Source organism: Ammospiza nelsoni, chromosome 5, assembly GCF_027579445.1.
Source record: "Ammospiza nelsoni isolate bAmmNel1 chromosome 5, bAmmNel1.pri, whole genome shotgun sequence".
NCBI lineage: Eukaryota > Metazoa > Chordata > Aves > Passeriformes > Passerellidae > Ammospiza > Ammospiza nelsoni.
In genome coordinates this window covers 63,682,700-63,695,178 of record NC_080637.1, presented here as the reverse complement: position 1 = coordinate 63,695,178, position 12,479 = coordinate 63,682,700, and the positions used below count along the sequence as shown (strand labels likewise).

At 42.1% G+C, this 12,479-nt stretch overlaps 1 protein-coding gene across 2 annotated transcripts in view; it reads right to left on the bottom strand.

The window, feature by feature from the left end:
• DENND5B (DENN domain containing 5B) overlaps positions 1-12,479 on the bottom strand; it is a 105,885-nt gene that overhangs the window by 42,529 nt on the left and 50,877 nt on the right. For both annotated transcript variants that reach the window (XM_059472182.1, XM_059472183.1), the window contains exon 3: positions 8,766-9,432. In XM_059472182.1, the coding sequence (XP_059328165.1) occupies positions 8,766-9,432 (667 nt within the window). The remainder of the gene's footprint in view (positions 1-8,765; positions 9,433-12,479) is intronic.

Sequence of the window (12,479 nt, the reverse complement as noted above, 5' to 3'; positions counted from 1 at the left end):
TGGCTACTGAGGACAACCTGGAAATAGTAGATTGAGGAAATGGCCTCAAGTTGTGCCTGGGGAGGTTTAGATTGGATATTAGAAAAAATTTCTCCACTGAAAAGGTTGCTGAGCATTGCAACTGCTGTCCAGGGAAGGGGTTGAGTTGCCATCCCTGGAGGCATCTAAAAGACATGTAAATATGGCAATTAGAGACATGATTGAGTGGTGGGTTTGGCAGTGTGAGGTTCACAGCTGGAGCTGACCTTCAAGGTCTTTTCCAACCAAAATTATTCTAAGACTCTTCATGTTCAAAGCTCCATTTCTAATTTGTTCACAGAATGTTTTCCAAGAGAAACTGCTCAAGGAGGAGAACCCCGGGGCAAAGTGGTCCCTGGGGCTTCTACTGCAACCATCGCCTCCAAATATCTTAGCTTGATGTTGTAGCATTCACATTCTCTGAAAAAATCCCTTTGCCCAGGGTTTTTCTCCTGGGAAGCTGAAAGGCAGCAAGAGAGGCCTCAGAGAAAAGGACAACAATTCTTATCTCATTTGCTTCTCCTGTGTTGTGCTCATGTGGAATGTGTTTGGAAAATTTTTACCAAAAAGTGATTGCCTGCTTGGATTCTGCTGTGAGTTGTTTTCACTCATTGGCCAATCAGGGCCAAGCTGTGTCAGGACTCTGGAAAGAGTCACAAGTTTTCATTATTATCTTTTTAGCATTCAGTAAGTATCCTTTCTGTATTCTTTAGTTTAGTATAGTATAGTATTCTTTAATATAATATAGTATAATAAAGTAATAAATGAGCCTTCTGAGAATATGGAGTCATGCATCATTCTCTCCCCTCATTGGTGAGAAAGCATTTACAATAGGATGTGGGGCAGTGTTTATTGTCTCTCACACAGCCTTTTCACCAAGAGAAGGAGAGAGCAGCAGAGTCAAGCTCAAAGGCTCTGGATCCACCTCCCTTTTCCAGCACCGTCCTCCAGGGGAACCTGGCCAAGCACCTCAATTCCCTGTGCAGGACATGCCAGGGCTGCAGGGACCTGCTCCACTGCAGGCTGGCGGCTCTGCTGCTCCAGCACCATCTTCAGCCGTGCCTTACCCAGCTCTGGTAACATGCATGTGGCTCAAAGATATAGTGCTTAAAATGCACACCCTGAGATATTCCTGTAGAATTCCCAATCACTGTTTTCTGCTGGAGATGGAAATGGTTCCAGCACTTGAACATCAGTTCCCTACAAATGTTTTTCTGAGAGAGGACAAAGCTTGACAATTTTTTGTCTTGGTGTTGATTCTCCATAACACAATAACAGGACAATAATCAGTAAGAAGTATCTATCCCAAAGACCTTAAAGTTAAAACACAAGCAGTGACTGAAGAAACAAAGTAATCTTCTCTTCATTATACATACTGGGGAAAGAATCTTTGAGAGGTTAAGCAATTCACAAAGCTCAGCATAAAAATTACTTTTCCTGCCACAAAAGTCTAATACCTCAAAATCCTTCCCATGCTGCAGCAGAACAAAACCAAAATCTTTTGAGAAGGCAAAAAGGCATCAGTGTTACCCCTGCTCCAAAGAGCTAAGACCACATATAGATTCTACCTCCAAAACAGATTCAAATCTTTATCATAGTCAAACGGAAGAGGATTTCACCTGGGACCTTCTCAGCAAATTCCCAATCACAGGAACTCTGTGCATAAGGCATGTGTAAGGGCACACACACTCATTCTCCCCAGAAATGGTGTTCCTGCTGGGAACAGGGCACTGTTACTCCAGTTTCAACACCTCCAGCCTTCGCAATGAAAGCACAACTTGGCCATTTTCCAACTCTCTGTTCCAGTAACCTACCAAAGGTAGGGCAGAAAGCTTACCACAGAGCTGGAGTCACAGCCTGGATCCTCTAAATCCAGCCCAAGGCTTTAAAAATAGACTGCTTCTTTATTTTCCTTTCCAAGTCTCACTTTACATACATTTTGAAAGCTCTTTGAAAGCATTTGAAGAGATGAGCTACCTGGACACCACTTCCTTTGCTCTACTGCTTTCAGAATACACATAAAGGATAATTGCAGCTTTGCAAAGCCACATATTTAAAAATGCATCCTGGAAGATAATAATCAGATGGTATTCTCAAATAGCACCTTATCAATATGCACAAAACAATTGTCTTTAAACAAAATAAAGCAAACCAACAACAGAGAAAAGAAAAACATCAATGAACCTGAATGAATAAAGCTAATTCTTTAAAGGGAAACACCTGAACAGGCTTTAAAGCATTCTTGTGACCAATAGTTTTTCCACATGCTGCCTCTTAAGTCCAAGTATTATAAGTAATTCTTATGCAACTGCCTTATTTTTTTGGTAACAAGACATGAGTTAGATGAGTCAGGTACATAGGAAAAACTGGAAAATAAAAGTATTTTCTTTTCCTTTGAGCTCTGTGTATGAGACAAGAACAGCTCCAAACCAGACCTGTCTTGGGTCTGGGTACCTTCAGATCTGTAATGTTTATATAAAGCACAGTGCAGATGAAAAACTAAATCTGAAATTCACATCAGAGACAAAAATTGTTTATGAAAGCAAAGGTTTTCAAATCAGATCTCAACAGCTCCACAGAAGCAGCACACACAAGGGCTACAGACATCAAAGTGCCCTGGAAGCTTCCACCTTTCATCTGATTTGCCTGCTGGCAGCTGTGACAACTGACAAGCCAGTCCTGGCGACTTTCAAGAGATGTTCAGACAAAACACACAAAAATGGTGCAAGAAATGTTTATTCACTGCAGAAATCACCTTGCAGCAGTGCTGCATTCAGGGAACCTGGGCAGGTGCCATAACCTGGGGCTGTGACCAGCAGCCTGTCCTGAGGCAATGACCCCTGGCACCCCAAAGGAAAGGTGCATTCACCAGGGAGTGATGCAGCACATCAGTTATATGACAAAAGCAGAGGACATTTCATGCAAATATGAAAATACATATTTTCTTACACAGAAGGGTGAAGACAAGCCTGCATGTAATTGCCTGGAGAATTAGCCTCTCAAACTGGGGCTCAGCTCTGCCCCAAGGGAAACATCCCAGGGCTAATATTCACCAAGGCCAGTTCCTACCCTTTTTCCTTTTTGGCCAATGCTTAATTTAAAAAGCTTCTGCTTCAATACATTTCCATTTGTATAATTTAACTATGTCCCAGCCTGCCATCAGTGGCTCAGCATGAATTAATTTATGATTAAGAGTCATCCCAAGAATTAGCTCCCATGACCAGCATGGTTAAATCTCTGAGAAGAGTGCAAAAGTCTGTGCCAAGGCTGACAGGTCTGTGCCAGCAGGACACATGAAGGTGCTCCTGAGCACACAGGGAGCCCCTAGCTCGCTCCCATGGCGCTGGGGCAGAACAGGCTCCCTAAGCAGCAGCAAGATGATGGGGAGGACACACGAGTCCACCAGGGAACAACTTTGGTCATGATCACTTTAGACTGCCATGTTATTTATCTGGCATTTGCCATAACTGCCATGTAAAGGTCTAATTTAACTTTCTTCCCCTCATTCTGAAAAGGTAAAGATGTCACATTGTGGAAAAGAATAAGATCCAAGTTAAAAACAAAATAAAGTGGAGAGTTTGTGGTGTGTGTGCAGTTAAAACGGTGGCCCTACCTCCTTTACAGCTCACTGTGAACACAAACAGGAGTGGGGCTGTGGCACAGACCTGAATCAGATCCTTCTCCTTTTTTCAAAATGCTTTAAAAGCTTCACTTTTCAGGTCATACTGACAGCCAACAAAAAGGAGCAACTTCTACTTAAAAAACAATCTTGCTATTTCACCTAAATTAAGAAAGAAGACTATATGTCATTCTCTGATTTTTCTACCCAATTACTTGTCCTTTTCCCAGGGAAACATACACTGCAGACTTTGAGTGTAGGTCTACTGAGGCCATAAACCCAGGTCTCTTCCACAGCACACAGATTTTGTCCCCATATAATTTGCTCTCTGCAATAGCTTTCCATTGATTTCGATGAATATTAGTGTGGAGGGTAGCTGTTTAAATAATGAGTAGAAGAGCAAAGGTTTTCCATGTAACTATTTGATGTAAAAACACTTTAAAAGGCAAACACATTATGCATGTATTAGTTTTTAAAAATCTACCCCAAAACAGACCTCATAAGAAAGGTATTTCAGACACTACACTTTCTAGGCAATGACTTTATATATGGATAGTCATTTGTATTGCAATTTCTAAGATAAAAAAAATTAATGTAAAGAATATTTCAATCTTGGAGGAACAATTACTCAAACCCTAGAAAAAACAACTTGGAAAACGCTCAAAATTATAATGAGTAGAAACAGCCTAAGCTCTAAGAAGTTTATCTCTGTCTCATCCACACATTCCCTCTCATGCTTAAATCCCTTGAAAGGCAGACATACAAAATGGATTGCTGAGGTTTCCACAGAGCTCACAGTTTAATTCATCTCTCTCCAGCAGGAATCCCACACCAGTGATGTTTTGTTACTTATCCTTTGGAAATTGTAGTAGCTATTGAAGAGTGGACATGAGCAAGACCTTCCATCTGCACAGTTGCACGGGAGAGCTGTGCTCTGAATAAAGGGCACTTACAAGAGCACTGCAAAGACTGCACCCTGAAGAATTGCAGAGAAAGCATATCTAATCCCTCCCCTTGGTTTTCAAAGCTCAAATATTGAAAACTTGCCCTATTTAACCTTTATGCAGAAGGAAGGAATAAAAATATTCTCTATACACAGAACCTGAAGCTGCAGGAATTAATGTACAGTGAAGGTGATTTAGGTACAGGTTTCCACACCACCTTTGCAGACCAAAGTTGGCACTTCCCACCAGCAGCTGTTGTGATTAACTCCCTGGAAGTCCACACAGTCTCCAGCAGCAGTAAGTGCTCATCTTTTCAGACTTGGTGCAAGCACAGGTCTCTGCCAGTTACTCAGCCATGCAGTCCAAAATACAAGGGAACAAAGCACCTTCAAAAATGAGCTCATCATTCTTTGCTGCCAGTCTCTCTTCAGCCCTCTGCTCGACCACCACAGCTGTAAAGTGAAGTTACAATCCACTGCAATTCCTGCATTTTCCCAAGTGATGGGGCACCAGTCACCCATAACACACCATCATCAGTGCAACTGGAAACCCAAAGAGGACTTGTAGCAGCCATGGTGCAATCAGCCACTCAGTGCTCCCGTCCCCAAGGCAGAGCTGTGCCAGACACTCTTGTATCACGCTGGGAACACATCCAGGGCAAGCTGGATAAAGTCACCCAACACTCTCACCTCTTCATTGACTTAGATGCCTTTGTTCAGGCTGCTGGAAGCATTATGCCCCAGGGTTAAAAATAAACTTTTTCATCCTCAACTCCTAGTTCCCTTGAGAAAAAACACTTCAGAAAAGCCAGTACACTCTCTGTGCAACCTTTGTGCCAGCTTTTCACTACTGTTATTATCAGCTGGGCTTCTTCGTATGGTTGGGGTTGTGCAACAATTTATATTTTCACTCCACTTTCCAAAAGAAGCCTTTATTCTATAGAAGAACTAAATTTTTGACAAGCTTAAATAAAAAACTTCCTTCCAACAGGTCTAGGAGAACCACAAAAAAGTCAGCTTACATTTCCCATATGTGTTAACAGCAGCTCTCACCGAAATAGTTTAGTGAACTGAAGTAGGTTTTGCTCCAGCTCTGATTTCTTGAGTATTACATGATGATGTCAGTAAATTGTGATTTCGTGTAAATAATGCTGTCTTGCTTGAAATTTCAACCAGACGATCTTCTACTAATCTCTTGTTGAGTTGGAGAGGGTTGCAGAGAGGCCAGGCCTCTGGAAACAGAGTCCAATGAGTCCACCTCTCTTTAAAGCAGAAAAGCAAAGAAGGGTGAACTTGCAAAATGCCTCTCTCATTTGTTATTTTGGAACAAGAGATATGTCAGCCGAAACCTTTTCATCTTTTGCCTTGAAAGAAGTAGGGAGTTTAAAAAGTTTTTCTCCCTGCTGGATCTCATGTCAGCATCACATTTTCTGAAAAACCCCTTCACCAGGATTTCTTCTCCTGGGAAGCTGAGAACCCTCAGAGAAAAATGAAAACAATTACCTGATTTGCTTCTCCTGTGTTTTGCTGCTTTGGATTGAGGTTGGAGATTGTTTACCAACTGGTCATTGTTTGATTGGTTTCATGTGAATTGTTTTAACTTAATGACCAATCACATCCAGCTGTGTCAGATCTCTGGAGAGGGTCACAAGTTTTAATTAGAATCTTGTTGGGCCTTCTGTATGTATCCTTTCTCTCTTCTTTAGTATAGTTTTAGTATAGCATTCTTAATTATAACATCATAAAATACTAAATTAGCCTTCTAAGAATATGGAGTCAGATTCATCATTTCCTTCCAGCCATGGGGGACCCCGAAAACATCACAATCCCAAAGCTGAAGAAAGCAGATTGTGGTACATTCTAGGCTGGTTGTACTTCAAAGTGGAAAATGGCTGCTGTTTTCTTTTTCAGGAATTGAAAGACTGACATTTAAAAGAAGCCTCAGTGCACAATTAGGCAAGCACTCAGCTATCAGGGTATGCCAAAACTGAGGCTTTGCACGTGCCCTCCACTCCACATTCCTCACCTCTGGGAACCAGCATTACACTGCTATTTACATAATCACAGAATTTCCCTAACACAGCTATATACTTTCCCCCATGCACCATCAGATTGTGTCCATATTAGATAGGCAAGTAAAAGTCATGTCAAGGACATCCCTAGATTCACAAATAGAAAATAAGAGAGGGGGAAGAAAAAATTGTGAAATTTGAAGGGTGGAAAGGATTACTTCTCACTATCTCACTTTTCTTAAAAAAAAAAAAAAAAAAACACACAATGAAACCAACAAATCCAAGTAAACCTTTAAATCTTCAGCAGTAATTGGAAGAACAACTTTATCAAACTTCCGGTGCACATGAAGGCTGAGTCAAAATTATTTAGCACATACTTTCTATCTGTCTCAATGACTATTACAAAAGTAAGGCATATAGAGGCTGCTTTCCACATGCACAAAATATTGCCAAAATGTAACCTGACAAGCACATTTTTCCTAATGCTGCTATCTTTCAGTGAGAAAGAAAAAAGAACAAAACTGTTCTCAGTGAGTCTATAAGCAGGGACCAGGGTGGTACTGATGAGCAGGGATGGGTGAGAGGCATTTCAGTGGTGCTGCTGTTTAATATCAAACCCCAGTGCAAAGTGGCAAAGGCAGCGTGATTCAAACTGAGGAAGAAAGGGGATAACTGCACACACACACACAGAGAAGCAGGAGGGAGGGGAAAAGCAGCCTAATCAAAACTAACAGCAGGATTTCTGCTTACACTTCAAACAGAGAAGATAAAACCTTTCATTTTCAGTTCTTGAAAGCAAACCCCTGGAATCCATGTGGAGAAGAGCTCTGCAAAGAACTATCAACCCTTTGAATTCAGTCATTTGCAGAAGAACTACCCTTTTTCCACCTCCCTGAACATTCTTCCCCATTCTCAGTCATTTAGCTATTAGCATTACTATGACACACTTCCTGACCTTTTCTTTTATATGACAAACCCAAGTGATCCCTTCTGGAACCTGAAGGTTTATTATCCAAACCCATTTTAGACCACTTCCCATCCTCTCTCCCTGCTTCATTTCAAGCTGTCTGCTGCTCAAACCACTTCTCTTGACAAGCCTAGGTATTCAGCATCTTTTCCTCTTTTCACTAAAAGGCATCCTGGCTCCAGGTTTTTCATTCTCCTGTGATGAAACCACTCCCCCCACCCCCCAAAATTTTTCCCTGACGCACATTATCCTAATTTAGGGTCAGAATCACAGATGCCATTTGGGAACCCAAATTACATGGACAGGCTTCCCATGAGACTTAGAGGAACACCCAAAAAGTCTGAATGTCCCCTTGAAAGTCAGCAGGAAAACTAGACCTTGACATGTTGGGCATCCAAAAGCACCAGGGCCACACTGACAGGAACCAACATCCTAGAGGAAACAGTAATAGGAGTGTAAAATCCCAAAGCATGCCCGGTGCTAAGTCAGGATTCCCCAAACCTGCAGCAGAGTGTTGCACTATTACAGAAAGACACAATCATAAGAGAAAACATTTTCAAAATCAGATTTTCCAAAGCTTGCTGGCACACTTCAACATGGACAGGCTCCGTGCAAGCAACTTTTGCCAATGTTTGACCAACTGCATTTCTGTCAGCAACATTCCCAAATACCAGGGACTAAAAAAGGAATGACCAGTAGTTCCACTCAGTTTCAAAACCCATTAAATATTTAGCCTCCAAGTGCTAAAACCATATTTTAACAAGAACATATCAATCGTACGGGAGGCAGGAAATTACACTAGACTTCAATATGCTGCTGAAATTTGAAAAACAAAGTAGCAGCAAGAGTGTCTTCTGCAAGATGTATTATTTTCTGCTGGTATTTCTGAAGAAGACAGGATTAATTTCATGCTGCCTTGAATGATCAAGGGCAGTGTAAGGATAATAATCAAATGTATTCTATTGCTAGCTGCCACAAGTGATAAATACAATGCATAATTAAACAAGCAGCACCTAGACTGCCTGGAGGAAACAATTATTTAATGCTTTCATTAGGACACACTCATTTCTCTCATTTTTTCAATGCATTCTCACATTTCAAAAAATCAACCTTAGCTCCATATAACATGAAATGCTACAAGCTCCTGTGGCTGCAGCTGCCCAGGAACTGCCTGCTGGAAACAGACATTGCTGGATGAGTGCCCACCTTGCGAGTACAGAAGGATCTGCATCTCCAGAAGAACACAGGTGAAGACCTGGACCAGGTTCTCCAGGCCCAGCAGCTCGAAGACCTCCCTCAGAGGGTAGTCAGAGAGGGGCAGCTCGTTGGGGCCAGGTCTCTGGCAGATGATGGGCTCATAAACCCCATAAAACTTGAGCGACCTGCCCGGGGGCGGCAGCGGCACCTCGTAGAGGATGTTGTGGATGTAGCTCTCCAGGGGCAGAGGTGGAGGCTGCTGGGAGGTCACTGCCTTGTAGAGCTGGATCAGGAACTTCTTGCAGGCTTGCATGAAGGGCAGAGGGGTGATGAGGCAGATGCACTTGGAGACGTAGAGCGTGTCCCTGCTGATGTCGTAGGAGTTGTAGCGCTGGAGCTTGGCGAGGGACGTGGCGTCGGCGTCGTCGATGCTGCTGGCCAGGGAGTCCATGCTGCAGGAGGAGGAGGCGCAGACGCTGCTGTACTGCTCTGCATTGTGCATCTGGTACAGCGTCTGCATGGCTGTGCAGATCTGCTTGCTCGTGACCTCCTCGTAGAAGGTGAGCACAAAGCCGTACGTGCGGGAGCCGTCCTCCCTGGTGATGATGAACGAGTGCAGCTGCGGGTCCCTGTTGTCTGCCTGCGTCCTGAACGACAGCCCCTTGGGCATACACAGCTAAGAGAGGAGAAAAGAAATAGACAGAGTTACCCAAGACACAATTTTGATTTGCTATTTTTGCTGTGCAGGCACATTCTTTCATCCCCTGCATCACAACAAGCCACTTAGCTTTAAAAAAAAAAAGTATCCAAGAACAAAATCACTGATGCTACTTAAGAGGGAGACATGACTGAAGAAAGGAAAGCACCCTCCAAAATAATCCATCCATTAAGTCATTACAACTCATTTTCATTACTTGCTGAAACTGTTTTCACTACTGAATGGTCTTTGTGCCATTTATTTAAGCATCATAAAAACATCCAGCTCTGCTCTCGTTTGCATATATATGCCCACAGTACTCTACAATCAGAGAGTTGAAGGAAGCATCTTATACCACTGGATTTAAATTACATAGACTTCTTGGAATTCTTTGATCTTCCCTAATTTTCTGGGGGAAGAAAACAACAAACAAACCAAACCCCAGCTGACTGGCAGCTATTACATTTACTTTCTTCTCTAAGTGCTAAATAGCTTAGACTGGGTAAAAGGAGGGGCAGGGAGGGAAACACCCCAAATCTATGAAAGCCTCATTTTTGATTTACCACTCAGCAAAATCCCTTGCAGTGATTCTGCTACACTGGGTGTTTCTCTGAAGCATGGCCCTAGTGATAAATCAACGCATTTTTCCAGACATTCTTTGGGAATGCTATCAACCATCTAACACAAAATAACAAACATCCAGCAAAACTCGTTTGAATTGTGCATCAGCAGGAAACTGCTCATGCTCTAGTTAAATAAGTATATTTATAAACAGAGGACTATAGTTTTATTTGTACCATCTGAAGAAATAAAAGGAAAGAAGAGAAAGAGAACCTTCAAAGTGTTCCTTTTCAAAAAAGGCAACAGTAGAAGCCAACTTTACCACTGTACGTGAACGCAGGCACAACTGAGTGCATCCCCTAATGTCTCACCTTGAGCAGGAATAAATTCTTCTGGTGCTGGAAGAGGCTGGAAGAAATAACTAGATATATTCAGGCACATCCTACCCTGAACTTCAGCAGTGCACCCTGCAGAGACCATTCAAGAGCCTGGTAAAGCTGGGAATTAGGCAAGTGGTCCAGACTCCACAACAGGCTATCAGGCCCCTAAATTATCTAGGACAGCTCTTATGTATTGCTCAAAAAGGTAATGTGTAAGGAAATAAGTAGCCTGGAGTTGGCAGAAGAATTTAATTCAATTGATGGGCTTTGCTGACACAAACCATGAAATTGCAGCTTGAACTATTTCTGAAGAGCAGTCACATTTTTATTCAAGAGCTTTTTTATTGAGGCATTAACAGCAGTGCCATGGTTAAGGCTTCTCCAATAAAGTAGTAAAAAATTCTTGTTTCACACTTTATTTAAATTTATTCTCCACAATAAATATCTCTCTTAACCTCACTTTTTGGCAGGCTAGCTTAATAAAAATTTATTTCTAGAATGTGGGCTTTCAATGATGGCTGTAAGCCTTATCAAAGCCAACCAGGCTGAAATCATAGGCTTAAATCTCAATGCTATCAGAGATTAAATTTTCTTCACTTACAGAAAAATACCTGGACAAGCAAATTAGATACAATAATACAATCAGGCACAGATAAGCATCAGGGAAATTCAGATCAGCTGAGACTGTTTCAGAAGGCTGTTTAAATAAATTTCCTCCAAGTCTTAATCATTATTCCCTCGTCCTTTACGTAGTGGGTAAGCACACACAAAGGGATGCCCATCCATTAAGTTTCAGCCACAACTTGACATATGCAGAATATTGACCTTTTAACACCCTGGCTGCAAACCTTGGCCCAGAGACTCCTGCTGTTGTTAGACCTATAAAAGGACACAGGAAAAAGCAGAAGAAAAAAATAAAAGATGGGAAGAACTGAGACAGGAGGAATGACCAGGAGTCACTTAAGAAGCTAAGATCAAAAGCCTGTAATCATTTTCCAGCAATACAGAAAGCTTTGAATTTGTGGTTAATGCATGAAAACTTTCATCTTAGTGCCTCGGACATCAATCACTTCCCATCTCATCTGTGTCACGCATGCCACAGGAGAGTGTTGGAGAGAAGCTTGGGATGTGCTAAGGGGGGTGAAATTTTAGCCTGCTGGTATGAATCTGGCTCACTAATGCTGAGAACACAGTCAGTCACCTGCATTGCATCTTTGTCTAAACACTGAAACTATCCAAGATTACTGATCAAAGGACAGGATTTTGGTTTCACTTAATTATTTGTATTTAAAGGTATCGATACATCAGCAGAACACCGTGGAATTACACCAGATTTGCAATAAGGCTTATAACCAAGGTGGTTTGTAAAAACAAAAGGAAGCTGCACCAGGATAGATAAAGAGCTATCACCTAATCCATAATCAGTCTTGGAAGTCCTGAGCAGAAGATACCCTTTCCCCAAGTACAGAGGCAGGACACACACCCCCCATAATCCCTCCCTCCTTCTCCCAGCCATCATCATTTGCAGGTATTTCTGATCCAAAGGTCCCCTCTGGACCACTGCCCACCAGCACCAGTTCACCTCTTCTCTACTAAATCCTTCATTTCACTTTTTAAACCTCTACATATTTCTCATGTTCACAACATTCTGTGGCAGCCAGCTCCATACCCAAACCGCACTGTGGGCGAGGGGGTGGAGAGAAAGATGCTTTGCTTTTGTTTGTGTTAAAGCCTGCTCCTTCAAATTCCACCAGGGAACCTCTAGTTCTTTTATTTCAGTACATGAGACATTAAACAGATAATGCTTCCTCGAGTTTCAGAAATACAGCAAAGATTTATATACCTTGGTGAACCAGAGGGCTAAAATAGGAAACTCATATTCTAAAAATTTCTGTATCTCTTTACTGAGAACTTTAGTTTGGTACAACATTTACTTGCAGAATGGCCACAGAACGTGGTGAGGGTAGGCAGGGAAAATCACAAAAAGCAGCAGGGGGAGAGACAATTTCCTATTAAAGGGAACTCTGTACTTTGACATATACTTTGAAACAGAGAGAAAACATGACTCCTTTGCAGCTTGATTGC